Source organism: Trichosurus vulpecula, chromosome 6 (assembly GCF_011100635.1).
Source record: "Trichosurus vulpecula isolate mTriVul1 chromosome 6, mTriVul1.pri, whole genome shotgun sequence".
In the NCBI taxonomy this organism is placed as follows: Eukaryota; Metazoa; Chordata; class Mammalia; order Diprotodontia; family Phalangeridae; genus Trichosurus; species Trichosurus vulpecula.
The window spans coordinates 80,801,854-80,827,532 of record NC_050578.1 but is presented as its reverse complement, the minus strand read 5'-3'; the positions used below and the strand labels follow the sequence as shown (position 1 = coordinate 80,827,532).

The window sequence follows — 25,679 nt, the reverse complement described above, 5'->3', positions numbered from 1 at the left end:
TTCAACATTTACAATGTGCCATGCATAAATCATGCTATTTGATATAACAATTCCTTGAGATAAGTGCTTTAGGTCTTGTTATTCCCATTTTACAGAAAAGGAAACTAAGTGTCAGAGAAGTTAAAAGTCTGGCCCATAGAACAGACAGCCAGCATGTGGTGGAGGTGAGATTCAAACCCAGGACTTCCTCACTGCAAGTCCAATTCTCTTTTCACTACACTAGGAAAGCGAGAACCCTTCTTAAGGTGGCCAACAATGATGGTGAAGGATCTGATTGAAGAAAGTGGAAAAGAGACTTATGAGGATAGCGACCGCACCGCTTCCAAGAGTTTTCATGTTAATGTAGGATTCATCTTATGTTGGGTGTCAATGGCCCTAAAGTGGAAGAATGGATGGTAATTCAAAATGGTAGGTTTAGGCTCAAGGAAAGGAAAAACCTCATAATAATTAGAGGTGTCTGAAAATGGAATGGATTGACTTGGAAGATGGTGGCTCTCTCATCAGAGATCTTTAAGTAGGGATTAGATGACCATTTGTCTGTGATGTGATAGACGATATTCTTAGTCAGATACAAATTAGGCTAGGTAACCTCTGAACTTGGATTCTGGGACTGTGTGATTAGGTCTCCCAGGGTGAATCTCAACTCCTTATATAAGGAAAGTCTGCTAGAGCTAGAAATTGCCTTGAAAATGAATGAGATTTTCCTTAGCGGTGTTTGAGAATGTCACTCCCGATTTCTCCTCTGGTTTTGCTGGGTTGCAGACTGCCCTGGAGTGTGCTCCTTTCTCACTCTGGTGCAACAGACCTTTCCTGCTGATGTTCCAAGTTTTCTTGAGTTGGAAATTTGTTTCACTCTGTCTTTCCATGGATTCTGCTGCTCTAGAATTTGTCTAGAGTCATTTTTAGAAGGTATTTGGAGGGGCTTCTGGGAAATTTCAGGTAAGTCCCTGCCTTTACTCTACCATCTTGACTCCACTCCTCCTCTATCCTTCTGTTTCCCTACCTTTTTTTCTTCTCCTCCCCCTTTTCTCTGGCCTATATGTATCCACAACTCCCTGATAATGTGAGCTTAATGTCTATCCCTATCTGTTTTGCTGTGTCTCCCATGAATACCCAGGCTACCTCAGTCTGATCAGGGTTATCTCAGCATTTTCAAGGTTACAGGTGATGCCACCTGGTTATGTGGTTTTAAGATTTTGATTTGTACCTCAATGTTGCCAAGATCATTATTACTACCAATCATTTCAATTATTTTCTACCATCATTTCTAAGAATCCCATATGAAGCCAAATTAAAGGAATAAAGTGAGCTTCAGAATGGGCAATTGCTTTTGAGGGTGTGGCCTGAGATTGATGATGCGAAGTTCTTGGACATCTAAGATGTTCTAGATATTGCTCTTTCCATTTGTTGCATTCTGAGTCATATGAGGACTTTTTAACCTTCCATACTTCCTGAGTGAATGTAGGAATGAATGAAATGGAACAATTCTAATCCTTTGTGTTTAGTAATGCTTTTTTCAAGACCCTCGTTACCATTAGGTAAGTTCAGCAGTGAAAATGGTATGCCAAGGCACATTTCTGAACTTAGGGCCCTGGTTCATTCACCTCTCCAAATCCAGTTTACAGGTTGGTTAAAATTTTACAACTATCACAAAATAAAATGTCTAAATAAGAATCTAGGATAAAGGACATGGTACTGAATAAATGGCACAAATAGATTAGATCCTTGTTTATAATTTGATAAGGTATTTTACATAAGTTTAATGAATTTACAAGGTCTTTTTGAGAAGAGAGTTCCAAATGGCAAGTCTGTGTAAGGAATTTTGGCAAACACAGTTTTGGCAAGAATAGTTTGCATTTTGAAATTAGTGGGAGGATATGAAACGCAAAGTTAATAATTTACAATTATTGGTTAAAAATGTATATTAATCCATTCCTCCTCTCATCATCTTACCTTCTCTCCTCCACCAGTTCCCACAAACTGTTGATGAGATGAAGTGGGTCACCTTTATTTCTCTTCTTTTCCTCTTCAGCTCTGCTCATTCCAGGGAAATCTTTCGTCGAGATGCACGTAAGAATTCTTGTATTCATGGTCTCTCTTAGTACAGAAAGAGAGGCTAAATGAAGTTTGTATCTTATGGGATTTGTGGTACCTTTTTGTTTCTTTTCCATTGGAGGCAAAAAATATTCATCAGGATGATTGTATCCATATAGAGTCGAAGAAGCTACTTCATTAGTCTATCTATCATTGTCAGTGAGCTAGACAGGATAGTTTCTGTAGTATTCTGTTCCAGATGGAGATAATGGAGCTACCATGACTTTTTAAAGTTGTGCACTCCCAAAGACAAAAAAGGCACTGATTTCTCCCATCTCCTCAGCTAGGACTTAATCAGCTTTGCCTCAACATACAAAAATCTAGAACCATTAGATAAATTTTATACTTAGGGTTTGGGTTTATTGCACTTGCATTTCAGGCAGACCTCTCATCACTGCTTTGAAGGAGGTATAGAAGAACTAATCCTACTTTGGTCACTAGGTGAATAGAGTCTGGGCCTGGAGTCAGGAAGACATGAGTTCAAGTCTGTTTTCAGCCACTTAGTTTGTGGGACCTTGGGCAAGTCACTTAAACCTGTTTGCCTCTGTTTCCTCATTTGTCAAGTGAGCTGGAGAAGGAAATGGAAAACTGCTTCAGTATCTTTTCCAAAAACATCCTTGAAGGGTCATGAAGAGTCAGACATGACTGAAAGTGACATAATAAACAGTAAAAATGATAGGATTCTGGAAGATGGTGGAATAGGTCAGAAAATTCCAAGCCCTCAAGATTTTCCCCACAAAAGGAATGAAATAGTGCTTCAGGGTGAACATAGGGCAGTAAAAGTAAATAAGAGTAAGGGCAGAGCGGGCTCCTCCAGGGCCAGTGGGAAAAGTTTCGGACATGGTTTGGTGTCTGTGAAGAGTAAACCCCTCAAGGCCAGGTCCTGGGCCAGCTTAAACAACAAGAAGCAAACCCTGGCTTCAGCTGGGTTGGCAGGCTGCCTTGGCCCGCAGGCAGGGAACTTTTACCCCTGGGACAGTGAGGGGATTTGGGCATCTGAGCCAAGGAAGGTGGAGGGAACCTCTGCTGACCAGGAATGCCAGACCCAGATGTACTGCGAAGAGTGGCGGGGGTGAGAAGGAACCAGCCCACACCACGATGAATGCAGAAGCAGTGGTTTGGGAAAACTGCTGGCTGTGAGAATTTACATGAAGCTGGAGGCCTTTGTTTCAGGTTCCAGGCCAGAGTGGAGAGATGAAGGAGGATCTGAGGACAGAGACACCATCCCTCCTTCCCCTGGACTAGAGATGATTACAAAAATTAAGCTACTACAAAATTTTTTTTATTGAACTCAAGTTTTATTCAACTGCTCATAGCTGTCAGGCATCTTTTGGGCTAGTTTGGTGCATGTATGCATGCTTAGTCCATCCCTTTTCATGAACCTGAAGCACCAATTGTGTCCTGCTTTGAAATCAGTAACTTCTTTTTCATCAGCAATTCTTCTTGCCTCATGCTGAACCATCTTTGTGGACACAGGAATTCCAATTGCCCTTTGCTCTTCAATCCATATCATTCAATTCCCTCTCCAAATCAGGCCATTTTGCTGACTTGCCTCTCATGGCCTTCTTCTGCTGTGGTGTTTTCAGTAGAGTTTCTTCTTCCTGTAGCCAGGCTTGGATTGTTTTCTCAGTTGGAGGAGTACCAAACTTACATTCAGCAGCACAATTTCCATTCACTTTTTGCAAACTGGATCACTTTTAACTTGAATTCAGCACTGTACAAAAATCTTTTCTGAGCCATTTCTAGGCAGAACGTGGCAAAACGTAACCTAATATACCAGTAACAAATGCAAAACAATGAGCGCAAAGACAACAAGCATGAAAAAGTGTGAAATGCAAGTAAAAAAAAAATCTACAACCACTGTATAAGATGCACCCAGTTGTTAGACCCCAAATTTTTTGGAAAAGGGTACATCTTATAAATGGGAAAACATGGTACTCTTCCTCATCCCCACCTTTTAGAACCTTTCTGTCTCTTCAAGGATCAGGTCCAGTTCTCCCTATCCTGGGAAGCCTTCCTTGGTTGTCCCCAGCCCCAGGACAAAGTATTTCCTCCTCCTCCTCTCACATCCCTAGAACCCTTCGCTGGATTTCTCCTTTTTTAAAAAATTTATTTATTTAACATATTTAGTTTTCAGCATTGATTTTCACAAGACTTTGAATTACAAATTCTCTAGCCATTTCTACCCTCCCCCCCACTCCAAGATGACGTATATTCTGGTTGCCCTGTTCCCCATTCAGGTCTCCCTTCTGCCACCCCACTCCCCTCCCATCCCCTTTTCCCTTCCTTTCTTGTAGGGCAAGATAAATTTCTACACCCCATTGCCTGTGTATCTTTTTTTCTAGTTGCATGCAAAAAAATTTTTTTTTTTGTTTTTGAACACCTGTTTTTAAAACTTTGAGTTCCACATTCTCTCCCCTCTTCCTTTCCCACCCACCCTCCCTAAGAAGTCAAGCAATTCAACATAGGCCACATGTGTATCATTATGTATAACCCTTCCACAATACTCATGTTGTGAAAGACTAACTATATTTTGCTCCTTCCCAACCCATCCCCCTTTATTGAATTTTTTTAAAAATTCAGGGGCAAAGGAGGAGGAATCCAACTATAGAGAGTTACTAGGGAAATAGAGAAGACCAGGGTTCATCTTTAGAGGAGGATACTGAAGGAAAGAAACCCTCTTCTACCCCAAGGAGTAATGTGAAATGCTCATCTGCAAAAAAGTCATAGAAGAACATAAAAAAAGACTTTAAAGTCAAATGGGAATGATTGAGGAAAAACTAATAAAAAAATAAGAACAGTTCAAGGAAGACAAGAAGGTTATGAAAAGAAAGTTAACCAATTAGAAAAGAAATCCCAAATCTTAAGGAAGAAAACAACTCCTCGAAAATTAGAATTGGGCAAGGGGAAGTCAGCAAAGCTATAAGAGATGAAGAAATAATAAAAGAAAATACAAAGAATGAAAAAATAAAAGAGAATGTGAAACATCTCATAAAAAAAAACAATGGATTTGCAGAAGAGATCAAGAAGAGAAAACAGAAGAATAATTGGACTACCTGAAAGCTATAAATCTTGGTACAATAGTACAAGAATAAAGAAAATTGTCCTGAAGCATTGGAACAAGAGGGGAAAGTAAAAATAGAAAAAACCCCACTAATTATCACCTGAAAGAGATCCTATGAGGAAAACCCACAGGAATATTATTGTCAAATTATGAAATCCCCAGCTCAAGGAAAAGTATTATGAGCAGCAGGAAAAAAACAATTTAAATTCAATGGTGCCACAATTAGATCTAGCACAAGATCTAGCAGCGGCAACACTAAAAGACCCCAGGTCTTTGAACACTATATATCAAAGAGGAGAAGAACTGGGGTTCTGACCCAATATATCACACCCAGAAAAGCTAAGTATAATCCTGAGTGAAAAAAATTGGACATTTAATGAAGCTGTCAGATTTTCAGGACTTTGTTAAAAAACAAAAACAAATAAACCCGAACATAATGGAAGATCTGACATACACGAGCCAAGAGAAATATAAGGTACACACCAAAGGCTAATTACAGGAGACTTAATAAGGACAGGCCATTTAACTTTTATGTATATAAAACGTAAAATGTATGCCTAAGTTTGTTATTAGTAATTGGATAGTTCATAAGAAATATTGGGGTAGATTTGAGTATGATAAAACTTTAAAAAGTAAAATTATTTAGGAACAGCTAAAAAGAATAATTATCTTATACAGATGAGGGGCAAGAGGAAGAACTGACACAGAGGAATTAGATGGGGGAGGAGAGCTGGTGGTTCGGTAAACCTACTTTGATTGGGAATGAGTTCAAGAGGGAACAATACATATGTACCTAGAAGAGTATAAAAGTCTTCTCAATTCAGAAAGAAATAAAATGCTAAGGGAATATGAAGGGGGTAGAGGATAAGGGAGGGATCACCAGAGGAGAGGGTGAGGGAATAGACTAAAGGTGGGTATAGAAGGGTGTTTAGATTTATGGGAATGGGAGGATAAGGCAGGGATCCTTGAAGGGGAGATAGGTTAAGTAATAGGAGGACGAGGTAGTGGGTAGATGTAAATAAGAGCAGTTAGGAGAGATAGGAAATAAGAGATACACACAAACATAAAATCAAAGATCAGGAATAGCATTTTCTAGGGAAAGTGTATGTCTAAATATGTATGTCTGTATGCATATATGTATGTATGTGTATATATGTCTATGTGTATGTATATATCTGTATTTAAATATATTGATGCTCCAAGGTAGGCTTCTAGGGGTCAGGGAGGAGGAAGGGGGACAAAGAACCAAGTAAAAAGGGCACAGCAGAAAACAAAAGAATACTTACAAGGAAACAAAGAAAATATGGACAGCTCTCAACACAACATGCAGTATTTATTATATAGGCTTTCTTGAAATGGAAATTTACTGCTTTATATTTTGAATCCTCTCACATTCTATGGACACATGACATCTTTTTTCCTTTTCTTATGTTGTATTTAAGTTTAATATTTAAATTTCCAAAATATTTCTTTTATTTTCTTATTTTGTATTTAAGCTTTCATAAAAAAATAAACAATAAAAACCTACCTTAGATTTGAGAAAAAAAACATAAAGTTGAAATGATGGTTCAAGAAGTATCTTGGCTTATGAACAATCCCCTAATTGTTATACTGACCTGAGTTTAACTATTCTACAAAGATTTTTCTTTGCTGGAAGCACCATCTTTTGAGTCAGTTAGATAGATAAACTATGCCTAGATTGAGGAGGGTTTCTTCACTTGGTGGATAAGCATATAAATATATATATATATATATATATATATATACACACACACACATATATGTATATATACACACATATATACATACACACATATATACATAATTACGTATGTGTAATATATACATATGTATGTATGTATATATAAATCAATGTTCTTTGTTTTATTTGCAGCTAAGAGTGAGATTGCCAAACATTACAGAGATTTGGGTGAAGACAATCTGAATGCCCTGTAAGTATAATTATTGAAAGTTTGGATTCCTTTTTCCATTAATATTGATTGTGACATTATCCCTTTATACCTTACATAGCAGGTCCCTTTCTTCTCTTTCTGCCACCTCTCCCATGGAACATACTCTGGTACCATTGGTTTCTGGCTCAGTAGCTAATTAAAGAACTTTTCAATATCTCCCTATAAAGTCTTGATGTTACTTATGACTGGAAGTAGGCATCCCACATTTCCACATGGTCACCAGGGATGGCAGCTGAGCATGCTCTATGGGCAGTACAAGGGCATCATTACACTTATAAGTTTGTTTTCAGGATCTCTCCTGTGGTGGCCTTTCCCAAGGGATAGGGCAGGCTGTGATTGTTCTGTAATATGATTGTTTTGGTATCAAAGTTATTTCACAGCCTGTGCGATGGAATATGATATGATCATGAAGCTCCCAAGTGCTTTTGTCACTAAAATAAATTATTGAGCAATGCAAAACTTAGAAAAGAGCCTGCTTTGGAAAATATCTTCTCTGACATGTTCTTCCAGTATCACTCCATCCTGGATTTTCTGGTCTATGGAAGGCCTAGAGTAGAGTGTTGATCTTCCAAGGGACTCAGTGAGATATTGAGTTCCAGGAGATGCTCAGAAATCTAACAGAGACTGAAGTCCATTAACCTGGCATTGATTGGAGAGACAGAAAGGGACCTGTTAGGAGTAGAACAATTAGGAACTATGTTTGTCTGCATTCATTACACCTAACTGAAGTTTAGCATCACAGACTGGTGACTGCTGTCCCTCTGTGAGCATTCTTGATGGGAGGTCAGGCATACTGCTACAGGGATGATTTGCAGAAACATATCCATTACCTCAGACTGTGCTGGTGTGTTGCTAGTACATAGCATACAAAGGGCCCTTAATAATCTTTGTGGAATTAACAACAATAATTGGTGTTTACAAAGTGCTTCAAGGTTTGCAAAATGCTTGGCAAATATTATCTCATTCATTCTCACAACAACCCTGAGAGTTGGGTGGTGTTGTTATCCCCATTTTTACAGATAAGGAAACAGAGGCAGACAGTGGTTGAATGACTTCCCCGGGGTAACATACCTAGAAATCAGAGATGTAATAAGGGTTAAAGGTAGGCTCTGTCCTCATGTCTTGTAGACTTAAGGTCATTTATGCCTAATTGAATTGACTTCAGGTACCCTGTGATTGTCTTTCATGTAGGGTACATAGAATGTACACATTTGACAGAGAATGGTTTTTGGCAGCTGGGAGGATCCTTTCCTTCCTCCAGAAAATCCTCATCCACTGACTATAGCTTGGAGTTCTACCTGAAGATTTGTTCTCATTTGTTTAACTGTTAAAATAAATGCCTTAGGGATGAGTCCCACTTTAAACTTGAGTCATTGATCCTGACTGGGGATTCTGAGAATCAAATGAGAGAATATTCATAAAGTGCTGAGCACAGTGCCTGGCACATAGTAGGTACTATACAAATGCTTGTTCCCTTACCTCCCCCCCCCCACTTTGGTAGGAGCAGTGAGGAAGAGATAATATACATTGATCGTTGTAGGGTGAATGAATGAAACATCATGCATCAAACACTGTGCTAAGGGGTATATATGCATGTAGAAAAGCAAAGCAGTCCGTATTCTCAAGGAGAACCCATCTAGGAGAATGCAGTTGCAAGGCAGATGGAAAAAATTCCCATGGACCTTAGGGAAAAAGAGCAAAGCATGTGGTAATACTTATCCTTCAATGACATTTCCATTGTTTCTGGAGTTGTGCCATTTCACTTTGGCAAGGACTTTGGTGATGAGAATTTGCTTTTTTGGCTCTTCTGTAGCTGTGGCTGCTGAAGAGGTGGTTGGCTGTAAGCAGCCTCAGAGCCAGTTGCCATAGGTCATATCATCAAGGGTTGATCCCCATGTTAATGGCTGTGGGGATGTCAGCACAGAAGCAAGATGTGTCCTTAGAGGGGTGCTGCTATTCCTCGGGCTCTTGAGTGGAGTCCTGGGCTGTCTCCACCTGGGTGTGAGTACACGTAGTGACGGTGTGGTGGTGGTTCAACCTTGAGGCATGTGCCACCCCTGTCTCTCTCTCAGGATGCCTTGGTACTCTAGCCAAGTTGCATGGTGTGGATGGTCCTCTAGCCAACCTGGAGGTGGTATGGGTGCAATTGGGTCTGCGGCACAGCAAACGTTATACTGGGGTTTTTTATATTTAATGCAATCTTTGCTTTCAATAACCATAAGAACTCTTTTTTTCAGAATGTTGATCACATTTGCTCAATACCTCCAGAAATGCCCATATGAACATCACAAACAATTAGTGGCTGAGGTTACAGCAGTCTGTGCTGCTGATGAGACAGTAGAAAATTGTGACAAATCACTTGTGAGTATCCACCCTGTGATTGAGTTTCACCTTCTCTCTTCATTTCATTTGAGATAGGAGATCAGAGTCAATGGTAATGTGTCCCACCAAGATGCCCAGTTCTGTCTTTGTTCTTGGACTTCTCACCCAAATACTAGTCTGGACCTATTCTCGCTCATAAAAATTGTAACAAATTGTTCTAAACTAAGAGAAAGATAATTTGAGAGAAGGAGAAGACTGTTCAGGCAGTTTCCTGTCTTCACTTCTTGTCTCCTGAGTATTTTTCCACCCAAAAAAAGAAAGTCAAGTATGCCCAGAGTTTTAAATGGGTCAGCGACTAACCACCTGTTTTTTCCCTCCTAGCACAAAATTTTTGGTGATAAATCATGTACAATGGAAAATTTTCGGGAGATGTATGGAGAAATGGCAGACTGTTGTGCCAAAGCGGAACCTGAGAGAAATCATTGTTTCCTGAGCCATAAAGACGACCACCCGGACCTCCCTAAAATAGTGAAACCTGAACCTGAAAGTCTGTGCCAAGCCGTCCAAGAGAATGAAAAAAGAGTAATGGGACAGTAAGTGAGATCAGAAAGTGAGTGTAGGGGCAAGTGGGCCACCACAGGAGACAAGGAGCCCTGACATAGGGCATAGGTGCTATCTGTGTGTGACCCAGGGGAAAGGGGGATAAGTTTTTGTGAAGCACCTACTATGTGCTGGGCCCTGTGCTAAAGGGGTCACAGATATGATTTTATTTGACTCCCATAACAAATCATTTAGATGCTGTTGTGATTTTCATGTTTTGGATGAGGCAACTGAGGCAGAGATTATGTGACATGCCCAGTGTCACACAGCTGCAGAGTTTCTCACATCTTCTTGCATCCAGGCCCAAGGCTTTAGATGGCCCACTGTGCCATCTAGTTGGCAAGGGCAAGTCATTTAGGCTCCTGGGGCCTCAATTTTCTCATCCATGCAACAAGGGGGCTGGATCTGATGGTCTTTGAGCCCCTTTCTAGCTCTAGAATTCTGTGGTCCCAGTGCCCCAGGCAGCTTGGCAAAGACCATTATGTAATTGCAAACTGGCCAATCTGAAGAGGTAGTGGGACTTTCCCTGCTCAGAAGTTTTTATGCTCAGAGCTGGACCCTAGAAGGGTGGTGGATTTGGAGAAAGCTGTTAACATTTATAGCACTTTGGTCAGTGTACAAATGGCAGCATCCAGCTCTGAGTCAGTAGGAATAACTAACTTCTATGAGAAGATGCTGGCCCTGGTGAATCCCTCCCTATGCATGGCCTTCCCTGAGACTTTTGCTGCCCTCTCAGGGTGTCTGTCTCTTCATTCCTCAACTGAAGGAGGGCCTTGTTGGTGATGGTTGCCCAGGACACACCAATTCCCACTTAGAGGTGAAAGAATGCCAATGAATTCACAGCTCCAGATTAGAGAGGGCAGTAAAAGTCAAACCTAATTACGTTCAGTCGAAGGACTAAAATGCTAACACCTGGTTCTGGTTGATGTGGGTACAAGGTTGAGGACATTCATTGTTCCTAGCTACTCAAAAATGACCTCTTGGTTGTCTTTGCCAATTTCAGGTACCTGTATGAGGTTGCCAGAAGACACCCCTACTTCTACGCCCCAACACTCCTTGTGTATGCTCATAAGTATAAGGACACAGTGAACGAATGTTGCCAGTCTGCTGATAAAGCTTCATGCCTCAATGAAAAGGTATTTGTGAGAGAGGTGGAGAGAGAGAGAGAGAGAGAGAGAGAGAGAGAGAGAGAGAGAGAGAGAGAGGGAGAGAGAGAGAGAGAGAGAGAGAGACAATCAGTGTAGGATCCCCAAACCCAAGAAATCTTATCTAGCTTACCAGGATCATTGATCAGTACCTTCCTGAGTCCTGGCCCTTGGCTGCAGAGGCCCTGTGGTACAGTAGAGAAGGCCCTTGGTGGAGGGGGTGAAGTCAGAAAGAGAAGTTGAAGTTCTTACTAGCTGTGTGACCCTCTGCAAGTCACTTAATTTCTCCTCACCTCGATTTTCTAATCTGCAATTTGAGGGAATGGTACTTGATGCTCTTTCCAAGTCTAAATACATGATCCTTCCTTTGTTCCTCTTCAGCACTGATCTCACATCTGTGAATGGTGGTGTGAATGGGTCTGACTCTGTGTTGCTTAAACGTTCCAAACCATTCTATCCTTTCATTATTTGTAACAATTCAATTGACAACTTTCTGAGTCCCGGTGTCAGCATTGTGTGTATGTGTGTGTTTGTGTGTGTGTGCGTGCACAAGCACATGAATTTATATTTGTGGAAGCATTTGGGGTGGACAGACTCTACTGTAGGCAGAAGAATGAGCTGTGCTGACTGATGGTATTTGGACCATTAGACAGGATTGAAGACACAGCTGATGCCAATTTTTCTTGTTGTCCAGTCATGTTCAGTCATGTCTCTTTGTGACCCCATTTTTGGGTTTTCTTGTCAAAGATACTGGAGTGGTTTGTCATTTCCTTCTCCTGGCCATTTCATAGATGAAGAATTGAGGCAAACAGGGATAGGTGACAGGACCAGGTCCACACAGCTAGTGTCTGAAACCAGATTTGAAGACATGAAGATGAGCCTTCCTGATTCTAAGCTTAGCACTCCATCCACTGGCCCTATGACATGGTTAGAACTGAAGAAAATTGGGAAGCAGGTGAAGTTTGTCTTCTTGGTTCCTTTAGGCTCTTCCCCATGTCCCAGGAAGCATTGAGTACCATTATACTTACTTTTCACTGTACAAAGTACCGCACTGCAATAACATTTCTAAGTCGAATCCCAAAGGCTCCAGTAACATTCCCAAGCCCATTCTCCGCAGAAAGCTTCCTCTTCTCTCAAAGTATACCCTGTCCTCTTCTCTATCTCTTTGACACCATACTCTCAGCCAGATGTCTTCTTTGAAAAATAATCTCTTAATATAATTCACATTCAATTGTTAATAATTCAATTCTGTTACCCTAATGGTATTTTCCATTTCAAAGAGATTTCTAAGAGATACAGTCCCTTAACCAGAAGTAAGGTATCTCTAATAGTGAAATTTTCAGCATGCAGTAAGCCAGTAACATAGATGCTTTCAATGTGAGCTTCTTTCTGATCCCCATCAAATCCCATACATGTTTACTTTATTCCCAAGTCTAATGCTGGTTAGTAAATAGGCAATTTTTTTGGTAGCTATTGAATAACATTTCTGGGTTAAATACTTTTGAAACTCTCTTTGAGAACAACATATGCTATATAAATGTCCAAATGTGCAGAGTATATCCTACCTAGCAAAGATATATAGCTTGTTCCATCAGGATATGGAATGCTAAAGATTTCATATTGCAGATAGGAACAAAGATTGAGAGCTGGGACGGACCTTGGAGATCCTTACACTTAATAATTTCATTACAGATGAGGAAACTGAGGCCCAGAGAGGTTAAGCATTCATTTAACTAATCCTTGTGCTTGTGGCTGATTAACTTGATAGATTCACGCATTATGTTAATAGAAATGAAAGTTCTGGCCTCAATTCCAATCCAACAATTAATTATCAGTATCCCATTAGATAACATTAAGGTCATAGGGGCACCAAGAGAAAACTCAAAATATCCTCTGTCTTCTTGGAACTTACAATGTATTACATACTGGTGAGATGGTCATTGACCATTCCTAAATCCCAATTATTCTTTTCTAATTGTGTCACCTTGGTCATAAGAGGCATCAGGAAAGTGAGCTTTAAGGGCTTAGTCCAAACCTCTATCATTGCTACTGAGAAAACAAGCCCAAGTGCAAATCCTATTATTGGTGGGTGAGCAATCTTCATATAAAGCAAGATCTCTTAGCCCTCTTGCTCTCTCTTTCTCTCTGGGTCTCTGTCTCTCTGTCAGGGTACTCAGGTAAAACCCTTTACATTATGAAGAAAATGTGGAATTAATTTGTGAGGATTTTGTAGGGAATTTATTTTTCGTATTAATGAAAATAAGGAAATTATTTTTGAAAAAGGTGATTTCTTCTTTCTACAGCTCTCTGCCTTACAAGAAAAAGTAGTAGGTGAAGGTGCAAAACAGAGATTTGTATGTTCCACTTTAGAAAAGTTTGGAGAGAGAACTTTCAAGGCTGGGTAAGTTTCTAAGTTACATTTGCCTAAAAACCATTGTATTTGTCTAAAGAAGCAAAGATGTAAAAAGGCCTGGGATTCCAATATCTATAACAATCACCACTCTTTGTTGTTAATTTCATCACTTCCACAAAGGCAAAAAACCTGTTGCAAGTGAAATTCAACAAAAAGGTCCACTGAGGCTCTTTCTCCAAGCAAAATAATATTTTATTATAAGGGCATTAACCTGCCAGTAGAAGGAGTCTAATGACTGCCTCAATTAGCCAAAAGACAAAGAATTGAAGATGTGACTCATTGTATAAGTATAGAAGAAAGACCAGAACAGAGTAGGTTACATCATGGGGTTGAGGACAACATGATTGGTTAGCACAGACAACAATATGATTGATTGGAAGTTGGAAATTGAATGGAAGTAGGAAACAGCTCCCTTTTCTCTCCTGTGACTGAGAAAAGTACATTGTTTGAGTCCACTTGCTAGGTTAAAAGAGAGTGGGCTATTGGATAGCATAGCAGACATCCTTGAAGGAAAGCTTGCCTTGTGTCCACCCTCGTTCCCCAAGAATAGCAGAGTTCCTTGAGGCAATAATAGAATAGTGATTAGCAGGAGAAGTGGATTGACTGAGGCCATGACTGAGGCAGTTAGAGGACCAAATCAATTGACTGGAAATAGGATCAGGAAAATATGATCCAGAATCAATTTAATTATCTCAGAATTGGACATTTACTGTTTAGTCCTTGTGTTAAAAGTGGCAGGCATTTCTATTCCAATGTTATAAGTGAGGTCTAGAAATGTTTACCCTCCAATTTGGAGTATTAGAGAGGCTTTTTGGGAGGGGTTTTTCCACAACCTTATTCTTACTTCATTCCTACTTGACTCAGATTAATGCTTTAATTTCTCCTCCTGCCATATTGGTTAGATGGTCTGGTTCTCTCTAATCCTCTGCCTACCACTTTAGTTCATGATGTCATCTTATTCAGCCCAGCTAAGCCTTGATTGATTTTCTTTTCATTGTAAAAGTACTCATCCACCTTGTGTTGGATTGCCTGAAGTACCTTGTTCTAAATGGTTCCCCAAAGTACCCAATACAGTCTCTAAGTAACCATGTTTAAATGCCTAGAATTTGCAAAAAGACTGATAGATGTGGCTTGTCTTCTAAGAACATGAAAACATAATAATGACAGCCACTGCTAATACAAGGAGTCGGGCAATCCTTCTCTTTCCCAAAGTTTGATAAGAAAGTATTTCAGAGTGTATAGTGCTGTCCTCTGAGTCAGAATGACTTAGGTTCAAGTCCTATATCTGATACTTTCTATATGTCAACTCATTCAAGAACTTCATAGCAATTTAAAAAATAATTTCCAGGAAATTTTCTTGTATGTTTAAAATTTTAATAATTAACCTCTTGTGGTCTTTCTTCATAGAATCGTAGGTGTGCTAAGTCAGAAATTCCCTAAGATTGAATTTGCTGATCTTCACAAATTAGTGGATGGTCTTGCCAAGACTCATGCAGAATGTTGCCATGGTGATCTGTTGGAGTGTGCTGATGATCGGGTAAGCATTTATTGGTATTAACCCATATTGTTGTTATATAAGCTTCTCTATAATGTATTTGCCTGTTTTTTCTTATACACAAATTTAAGAAATTTGGAATCAGAGGAATCATAATGAACAAATTGAACCTGTAGTTCTTTTCAAACCTCAGCTTATTCTGTCAGCCAGCCCGTGAACTGGCATCTTTAAGCACCTACTGTCTGCCAGGCAGTAGGCTAAGCTTCAGTGTTCCTCTCTATAGGAAGCCTTTTCTGACATCCTCAGCAATTCATTTCTTTGAGCAGAAAATGACCAGGTATTGACGGGTGTTTGTTTCTATAAAACTTCTGTACATATTTGTCATTTCTCTGGATATAAGCTGTTAGATGATAAGTATTTTTTGCCTTTGAATTCCTGGGGCATAGCATAGTCCCTTACCAATGGAAGGCACTTAGTAATTACTTGTTGCTGGATGAAATATGGGAGGTCATTAGCAAGAAAGTGAAACAAAGCAGACAAGGTTCATTTCTAGTGTTCTCATTGCTTTCCCCCAACCCCATTTTGAGAAATTTTCCTATTACTTCTGACCCCCTGATTCCTAGTATCCTCAAATTCTCTCTATTACCTCCTTACCAAAATTAGTTCTTAATAGTAGTACTAATAATACTACTAAGAGCATTAATAACACTTGATGCTATTAATAGTGTTATTAAGTATTAATGGTGCAATTAAGTATTATTAATAATAATCATTATTTTTGGTTGTTACCTTGGGAAGAACCCGTTGAGGCTCAGGTAAATGTGGCTGCTAGCCAGGTGGTCGGACAGTCAATAAGCATTTATTAAGTACCTCCTATGTGTCAGACACTGTGCTACATACATTGGAGATGCAGAGAAAGATAACGATAGTCCCTGTCCTCAAAGAGCTTACATTCTGGTGGGAGGAGACAACATGCAAATACATAATGAATATACAAGATATACATCGGGGGCATGGAAGATAATCTGAGGAGGGAAAGCTCTTACAGCTGGAGGACCTCTTAAGATGAAAAGGTGAGGCGGACAGAGCACTGAGGCAAGGGAGAGAGCCAGTGCAAAGTATTCAGTGTCCCTGGATAGGAGAGCTTGTGGAATGGAGTAATGTATAGAAAAACTAGCAAGGTAGGAAGGGGACAGGTGATGGAGCCCTTTGGATATCAAACAGAGAAGTTTATATTTGATCCTGCAGGTCCTAATGAACCATTAAGTTCACTAAGTAGGGGAGTCACATATTTAGAGCTAAGCCATGGGAAAATCAGGCAAGTGGAGGATGGACAGGAGTGGGGAGAGACTTGAGCTGAAACAAAATACTGAAGCTCAGGAGAAAGGAGGGAGAATGAACCAGGGGTGGTTGATGAAACCCAACAGGGTCTGGACAGGGTGACACATCTGTTTGCCTTGGACATCAAAGGAAGACAGTGAGGGCTGGCGGTAGGGGAAAGGCCTGAAACTGGCAGTGGAGGGTGGGGAAGGAACTCCACCCCCCTTGAATTCTCTCTTGGTGAAGTGTGTGTGTGTGTGTGTGTGTGTGTGTGTGTGTGCGCGCGCGTGTGTGCAGAACAGACATAAAGAATGAGAGAAGGGACATCCCATACAGGAAAGGGTAGGCAGTGATGATCTGTCTCCAGGGGAATGTCAGTTTTCTGAGGCTGCAAGGATATGGAAGGAGCTTCAGGGGAAGGGTCTAAGTGAAGGACAGTTTGTTAAAAATAGGGAGGTTCCACAGGTATCCCAGAAGGGAAAGGCAGAGTTGGATTGGAATCTTAGAGTCTTAGAATAATGAGCCCTCTGTTGAACCACTTCTACCTTACTTCTTGCAGGTGGCTCTTTCTGACTACATCTGTAACAACAAAGATGCAATCTCCAGCAAACTGGGAAAATGCTGTGACAAGCCTGTACTAGAGAAGAGCCAGTGCATTATTGATTTGGAGAATGATGACATTCCTGCTAACCTCCCTAACCTCCTTGCTGAATATGTAGAAACCAAGGATGCTTGCCAAAACTACAAAGAAGCAAAAGATGTCTACTTAGCCACGTAACCAAACTTTTCATCTTATTCTTGTGTTTCTTTCATATGCTCAATGCCGTTTCCCTGACAGTACATGCTTCATAATTGTAGAGCTGTTGGGTCCTCCTTGCCTTTTCCTCTCCCAAGACTTTTAGGCAGAAATAGAGACAAACCTTGTTCTTCATGCCTTCTGCTGTACTTAGTCATGGGATCCAGGCTAATGGCTCTGTGACTTCAGCTTACTTGTCCCTCATCTTTGGCTTCATGAAATATACTCTCTTTGCTTCAACCTCAAGAAGAAGCCAATGATGGCAGGAAGTCATAATGTCCCTGCTCGGCCCAGAGAGGATAGATATCTGGGCACTTGGAGGTAGTTTTGGATGTGTGCTGACTGGAGGAGTACAAAGTACTGCAAAGGCCCATTTTAGCTCTGAAACTACCTACTTTGTGGCCTTGGGGCTTGATGACATTATCATTCATTTATTAGGGAAGAAAGGGAAACTTGGAATTATCCCATGTCTGCTGAGCTTTACTTAATCCATCCATGCATCCCACCATATACTGGTCCATCCATTCATTAAGTCTCATTTATTGGACAAATATTTGATGAAGTCCATATTCCACTCACTGTTCTGAGCAAGGCACTTTAAGGGATAGAAAAAAATAGAAGACAGAATGTTAACATTCCAAGAATGTATAGACTGAGAAGTTAATAGCTATCCGGACGTGACCACTAAGTCCGAGTGGAAGGCAGGATGGAGTTAAGTGCTGGAAGTGTGGAACTGGGAGACCTTTTTCTGGTGTCTTCTTGACTCAGTGATATGCTGTAATATTATACAGTAGGACATGACAGAACTGATCTTTTGACAAAAAAGGAAAATTTAACACCATCTAGTGAATCTATCAATATAAAGATCAGGAAAAGTTAAGTCTAAATTGTTTATGTCAGAAATTTTATTATTGAAATTTTACAAAATTTATAGAAGCTTGGGACAGAGGAATAGTGCTAGGGACTGATCCTGGTCCTTACCATGCTCACATCTGTTTGATCTTCATTTTTAAGCTATTTGTATGACGTTGCAAGAAGACACCCTGAACTGGCTACTAGCACACTGCTAAGGGTTGCCAAGCAGTATGAAAACACCCTTGAAGAGTGCTGTGTCACTGCTGATCCTCCTGCTTGCTATGCCAAAGTGGTAGGTTTCTCATGAGAAAGAAAGAAAAATCCAACTACTTTACTCACTTCATCTGGAAATGATAGCACTGTGTTTTTTTAAAGGAAAAAAAATGAAGTCATATGAATGCTAATTGGACCTTACCTTGGGACTCTTGTTTCATTCTGGGCTTTCAAATCAGGTTGTGTTATGAACAATGTTTAAAGTAATTAAGAACAGCTGTCCTAGAGATGGGAAGGTTGGAAATGAGACTCTGTCCTTCTAGAAGAGCTCTCTGACAAAGGAGAAGGTTTTGCTTGTCTCTATTTACACTAAGACAGAATAAAAATAAAGCATTCTGAATGGTTCCATTTAAGAGACTCACTTTAGCAGCACAGAAGCATTTCTGGGTTTTCTTGAGCATGAAAGTCATTAGGCACAAGAATTGGAATGTTCCTGTATAGAAGTCTTGAAGACCCTTGTTTCATCTTTTAGGTATGCTTTTGTATAAAATTGAGTGAGCTGGATGGAATGACTGTTGAGCCTAATTCTAATATGATTTATGAACTGGGTATAAACAATAAAAATTAAGAAACAATATGTGTAATGTGGCAGCAGAGGATGTACTATAAATACCATTCTATTCTCTTTTAGACTGAACAACAGAAAGCTATTGTTGATGAGAGCAACCAATTAGTCAAGGAAAGATGTGATGTTTTTGAAAAAGTTGGAGAATACTTTTTTGAAAATATGTAAGTGGGACCTCACAGCTTGACCAGATTTTATTATTTAGTGTTTAAGTGGATGGAAGGACTGTCTCTTATAACAGGCCATAAAACACAAAAGCTTCAACTTTCCATTTCAAAGTGTCTCTGAAAGCCTTGGTTCTTTTAATACCTTGTAGTCATGAGGGCAGCACTTGGGCTGTCCACTGCTTTGCTATTGCTCATAGACTGCGTCAGCTTGGGGCCATGAAGAAAGCACCGAGCTTGGAGTCAGGTAGACCTGAGTTTGACATTAGTTTGTGACCTGACTCTCATACTTGATTGCTGTTTAGTTTTGGCCAAGTCACTAGGACTCGGTTTCCTTCTCTGTAAGATGAGGGCATTGGACTCAGTGGCCTCCAAGATCATTTCTGGTTCTAAGTCTATAATTCAATGATAAACTTGATAAGATTTCTCAGCATGGAAAGTTGAAGCTTGAAAGGTGATTTAATACAACGCTAAGAAACTACAACAGGAAGGAATGCCAGACTTGTTCAGGCAAACATAAGGCTTGGGACACTATCTGAAATGTAAATAAAATGGTTCAGGACAAATAAATGATTGGACTACTCTTTGTAGTGGATAATCAACTTGCAGAATACTAAAGGGTGGTGGAGACAAAAGAGTTACACAAGTTCAATGTTTATGAAAGACCCATGTATGAGAGATTAATACTGGGGAAACCTGGGCTATTCGAGAAACTTCCATCATTGAAAATGTGAACACCATTGAGGGGATCTGTGAAACCTCCTAAAATGTCCTTGTTACTACCATGCAAAACACAGTATTGGGTAGAATGGATGAGTGGATGGTGGAGGCCATGACAGTGGAGCATCAGGAAAAGAGAAAAATGGAAGGGCCATATTGACCCCCAGAAATGAACAGTTTAATGAGGTCAAGCCAACTCTGGCTTAGTGTTTGTAGCTTGATAAGTTTTTAATGCTATTATTATTACTTTCATTGTTTTTTTGACTGACTACAAACATTTGGAATATTGTAATCACAGAGCGCTGGTCAATTATGCCAAGAAAGTACCACAATTGTCAACCCCAACATTGCTTGGCCTTGCACATGACTTTGGAAAAATTTCTGCTAAATGCTGTAAACTCAGTGACCAAGAAAAAACAGCCTGTGCTGAGGACTATGTGAGTTTTTTTTTTCTTTTCCACCTTAATACTACTGTTGTGAGCTTTTATCTTGACATGCAAATAAAAAAATTTGTGGCAGAGGAGTGCGGTCCATAAATGCTGACTTCTCCTCTTAAGTACAGTACCTAATAAATCCCAAATCCAAACCCCTTAATTAATTGATTTATTTAAAAAAAACCCTCCATTGTCATAAGTTCATGAAACTGAGGCTTAAAAATTCAATGGCTGAAGTTAGATATGGCAATGAATAAGAGTGGTCTTGAATGTAGCAGTTTAACTTATTCTGTTGAAATATTTGTGTGTTCACCCTACCCGTTTGGTGAATTCATCCAAGTTTTTCATTTTGCTTTAGGCGGGTCTTGTATTTGACAAGCTTTGTCGCCAGCATGAGAAGACACCAGTGAGTGAGAGAGTCACCAAATGCTGCACAGACTCCTTGGCAAACCGCAGGACCTGCTTCACTGCCTTGGGAGATGATGACACATATCAACCCAAGCCATTTTCTGCAGAAACATTCACCTTCCATGCTGACCTGTGCACGCTTCCTGAAGAAGAGAAACAGAAGAAGAAGCAAAGGTCAGGAGCATTTGGTCTCCTGCTTTCCTCAAACTTATTTGTTTCCTCCTTGAGAGGGAGAAACACTCTTTAGCTTTAGGGAAAAGTATTTAGACAGTGATTCAAGTACAAGTCACTCAGAAGAAACTTGTGGGGCAAATGGCTACAAATGAATGGCATCTAAAAGCAATGATTGCTACTAGTATTTATAGTGCTTTAAGACTTCCAAAGTGCTTTACATATTATCTCCTTTGATCTTCACAACAACCCTGAGAGATAAGGGTTATTATGATCCCCATTTTACAGATAAGAAAGCAGAGTCTGAAAAAGATAAAGCAACTAGCCCAGAGTCACACATCTTGTGAGAGTCTGAGGCAGTGTTTGAACTCAGATCTTGACTTCCGATCCAGCAATGTATCCACCATGTCACCTAGCCATCCCATCTAAGCCTAGTGCTACCCAATATAGAGTCAAACAGAGAACTCGGTTACCATTTGCAGGATTTGTCATTTTGAATGATGCAAACAAAGGATCATCTCTGTCTGGTTAGATGTGTTGAAGCCTATGGCAAGATTTCTAGGATCCAGAAGGGGAAAGCAGCAAAATGTCCTAAGGTGGCTCTAATGCCTTCAGAAAGATTATCTTTATTTGTGTGTTTCTCCAAACTTCAGTCTTCAATGTCAGCATCTCCCCTTTGATTTGTGACCTAGAGCTGGGGCAGATGGGGCATGGTTGGCCAACCTGGTCACTCCTTCCATCTCATGGGCATTTCTCTGTTTTCTTTCATTCCAGCATACTGGTGGAAGTTGTGAAACACAAGCCCAGGATCACTGATGACCAGATCAAGGGTGTCATTACTGATTTCAGAGCATTTGTGGAGAAGTGCTGCAAAGATGCCAACCAGGAAGCCTGCTTTGCTGCAGATGTATGGACTTCTTATTTCATTTAATGCGTCTACCTGTGGGAGTCCCCAAATGTGGGCTTAGGCAGGAATACTTAGGTTTCCTCCCTTCATTTCCTAAAAGGTCATCACTGATCATTCTTAAAGCAAGAGCCAATTCCCCTTTCCCCTTGACTAAAATATTCCTCTGTGTCCATTGATTGCTTGCTTTGTTGAGCATTTGTAGTTTTCTTTTACTTGTGAAATTGATATTGCTCTCTCCTGTGTGCCATGTGTCAGGTTGAATGAAAATCCTAGGTGTGTTGCATTTGAGGCATGCATAAGGTTTAATAGAATTCCTTTACCTGGCCATCTTTTAAAAAAGACCAGTCTGTAACCCAGCCAAATCTGAATGCTTGTGTACAGCTAGTAAAACAGCCCCATTTCAGCCAATCACTGGATCCAGAACCCGAAGGATGGAAGGGACCTCAGAGCCTTTCTAGGCTGGGGCTTCCTAAACTTTTTTGTTTCACAGACCTCTTCAGCAGCCTGTTGAATCCTTTGGACCCCTTCTCACATTACTGTTTTTGAAATACACCAAATTAAATTCACAGAAGCATTAAGAAAACCAATCATATTAAAAATAGTTTCAAATATTAATAAAATTATGCGCCCCCTACGTATTCCAATTCCTACTCTAGAGTTCTCTATCTTCACTACCTGACAAGTTGTCATCCAGGTTTTACTTGAAGACCTTGAGGAAGGAGAATTCTCTATTTCTCTCTTTAACATCTACCCATTTCTCCTCCAGCTTTTGCCATCATCTAGAGCCGAACAAAGAATTCTAAACTCCCTTTCACAGGAGAAGCTTTCCTTTGAAGCTATGCTTCAAAACCAGATGAATATACAGACAAGTATCTTTTTCTTGAGCAGAAATCTAACATTCACGGCTGTTTATGTGCAAATATCTTCCCACATTCTTTGATAGGGATGGTTTTACATAATCAAGGGCAATGGATAATACTCAAAGAGCCCCCTTTCAGGGACCTTAGGCTTGAGCTCTCTGGAATCTCTCACACCATTGTGATTTTTTTTTGCCTGCAGGGTCCCAAACTGGTTGCTTCAGTTCAAGCTGCCTTAGCTTAAACAAGAGATGGACAAGCTCTTACTAGCATTTCAGGTAACTCTCTTTGGATATTTCATTGGCAATAGGTTGATATGTCCAGTAACTGGGATTTCAACTTTGTGGGACCACCTTCCAGTGACATTTCATAGCTGATGGATACCTCAGTCTTAGTTGAATTTAAAAGATTTGAGGATAGGCATCAGAGGTTGGGTACCAGTCCAAATCCTCCTGACTCAAAGTCCAGCACTCCGTGACCTATGCCATATTGTCTGGCATATGGGCAATGCTGGATCCTGAATTTCACTCTACACCAACAGGCTGTGGTAGTCAAAGGGGCTGGTGGTCCTTGAGAAATGCTCCCTCCTAAGATAGAGGCTGAAGGGATCCATTTTGTACTGAACTTACTATACCTGACATGATATAGCCTTATATTCAGAATCCAAGGCAGGTACATATAAAATCTATTCAGGATTTCTCACCTCCGATGGAAAGGACTGACTTTAGATTTCAAATCTTTATGGATAAATATTTTTTTATCTGCACTTGATCAATTCATTACTACTTTGTACTTTTTTGTGTTATTTCTTCAATCAATCCATTGTCTTTTAAATAAGGAGGGGCCTTTTTGTAGAGGAAGGAAGACTACCGGTATGGATCCTTGCATATAGAATTGGACTTAGTAGATACATTAATTTAGTAGAACTTTCTTTTTTAATTATCCATATAAAGAATGGCTCTCGAGGAAGGGGTGGAGGCAGGGATATATTGGGAAGAGCAGGCCATGTAAAATTAAAAAAAATTATACTGTTTTCAAAGGGGAGAATATTAAACTATTGTTTTGCTTAATAATTTTTAAAGTAATGCATACCATTTGATTTAGCAATACCATTAGTAGGTCTATATCTGAAATAGATTTTTTGAAACTGTGTGGGATGGATTTTACGAATCCAAAAATTAACAACAGAGGCTCAAGGTGAAAGTAGAAAGGAAAATTTATTACGATCCTGCAGGAAAGGGCCACCCGGACATCGAGAGGACTTGGGGGTCCTCTCAGTGTCAGAGCGCGCTGGACACAGAAAATTGGGGTGTTTATATAGGTCCCTATTCGCAATTCCCCCTCCCCACCTCCTTCCTCTCAGCTTGCAGACGTAAGCCTTGAGGGTACAATCTAGACGCGATAAATCTACCCAGGGACAAACAGTATAGTTATTTTTACAAGCAGGCCACAGTCATAAACCTCCCACCATCCTTACTTCATTCTACTATCAATTTCAAGGTAGTAAATCTGTCTTAAATGACAATGACGATTAAACAAACAGTTCGGTTATCGGTGACAGGCAGGAATTAGTTGTTAGTTACCTAATCTTGCACATCTATATTGCACCTGGCTTTTCGGCTTTCCATCCATTCTTCCCCAAACAGAGGTTCTCTTATCTTGGGGTCAATGTACAGGGGGTGAGTGTCCTGTGTCTTATCCTTATCCTCAGAGAATTTTATAGTTGCTGACTTATTCACCTCAACCCTTCTTTCTTCCAGGCCTCTCGCCATTAGGTAAATACACAGGACCTGTTCTTAACCTCGGGGGCCTATGGTCACTAGCTAAGCTTGTGGAGGGGAAAATATCTAAGTAGAGAAATGGGACTCACTATCCTACTTATTTCTATTTATTTAATTTGTTCCCTTTTATGAGAGGTCTTCACTCGTCCCACACAAAAAGGACAAGGAACTATCTCTACAAAAACCTGTAGAGCAGCTCTTTTTTGTGCTGGCAAAGAATTGGAAACTGAGAGATGGCCATCATTTGGAGGGTGGTTGAACAAGTTGATTATGGTTCTGATGGAATATTATTGGGCTGTAAGAAATGCTGAAGAGGATGTTCTGCAAAAACCTGGAAATACTTACATGAGTTGATACGAAGTGAAATGAGAAGCAGTAGGGCACTGTACCAAGCAACAGCAATATTATATAATGTTCTACTATGAATAATTTCACTGTTCTCAACAATACAACAATCCAAGACATTTCCAAAGAACCCAATAAGAAAAGTGTTATACACTGCCTTAGAGGGAGCTAATGGAGTCTGAATGCAGATTGAAGCATATTATTTTTCATGTTCATTTTATGGCTTCTTTTTTGGGGTAACCTGTGTTCTCTTTCCCAACACATCTAATATTTAATATGTTTTGCATGATTACACATATATTACTTATATCAAACAGCTTACTGTCTCAGGGAAGGGTGAGGAGGGAAAGAGAGAGAGAGAATTTGCAAAACTTTTAAAAAATGAATGTTAAAATTGTTTTTATATACAATTGGGAAAAATAAAATATTAAGAGATTTTAAAAATCACATTTCCTTATCCCATTTTTTTCTCCTAGTTGGCCATAGGAAGAAAACAGAAATGAAAATGAGGACCCAAAATTCACCCATCTGATTTGTTTCTCTGTTGGTGTCAAACCAATAGATTTATGAAAACATCAATTTTGCCTGAAATTTTTTTCCTTTCCCAGTGTTGCAATGAATAATAAAGAAAGACATAATAATCTCGGCTGTTGTCTAGGAGTGATCTTTCTGTGGTGTGTAATAATGACTTGTACTAGAGGGTATGAGCCTCAAGATCTACTGGTGCTGAATTAGACTTTCTCTCCCACCTTAAGCAGTTTTACCCAGACAAAGACCACCAACTCCATATTTGTAAGTTTATGATCATCAGCATTAGTTTTGCATGGGATATAAGGATATAGATTTTGGGTTATTTTTTATTTTTAATTTGACAATATTTGGCTGAATCCTGGGACTTGGATGGTCAGTGGGGAAGTTCTAGTTACTAGATACATTAACAAGTATCCTCATCAATAGAATTATATGGCTGAAGTGTA

At 39.9% G+C, this 25,679-nt stretch overlaps 1 protein-coding gene across 1 annotated transcript; it reads left to right on the top strand.

Annotated features, from left to right (window-relative positions):
• Window positions 1-1,976: 1,976 nt before the first annotated feature.
• LOC118853889 (albumin-like) lies at window positions 1,977-25,348 on the top strand. Its single transcript, XM_036764126.1, has 15 exons — window positions 1,977-2,070; window positions 7,053-7,110; window positions 9,369-9,492; window positions 9,835-10,046; window positions 11,057-11,189; window positions 13,502-13,599; window positions 15,019-15,148; window positions 16,986-17,200; window positions 18,237-18,369; window positions 18,982-19,079; window positions 20,098-20,236; window positions 20,592-20,815; window positions 21,587-21,719; window positions 22,779-22,854; window positions 25,179-25,348. The coding sequence occupies exons 1-14, from the start codon at window positions 1,992-1,994 to the stop codon at window positions 22,818-22,820; spliced, it is 1,818 nt and encodes a 605-aa protein (XP_036620021.1). The 5' UTR covers window positions 1,977-1,991; the 3' UTR covers window positions 22,821-22,854; window positions 25,179-25,348.
• The last annotated feature ends 331 nt before the right edge of the window (window positions 25,349-25,679 follow it).

What these genes read in the sequence shown, in the direction of transcription:
- LOC118853889 (XM_036764126.1), top strand. Translation starts at nt 1,992, where the DNA reads ATGAAGTGGGTCACCTTTATTTCTCTTCTTTTCCTCTTCAGCTCTGCT. An exon ending in AATCTTTCGTCGAGATGCAC is followed by an intron (nt 2,071 to 7,052) that starts GTAAGAATTCTT and finishes TTTTATTTGCAG; the next exon opens with CTAAGAGTGAGATTGCCAAA. An exon ending in CTGCTTGCTATGCCAAAGTG is followed by an intron (nt 18,370 to 18,981) that starts GTAGGTTTCTCA and finishes ATTCTCTTTTAG; the next exon opens with ACTGAACAACAGAAAGCTAT.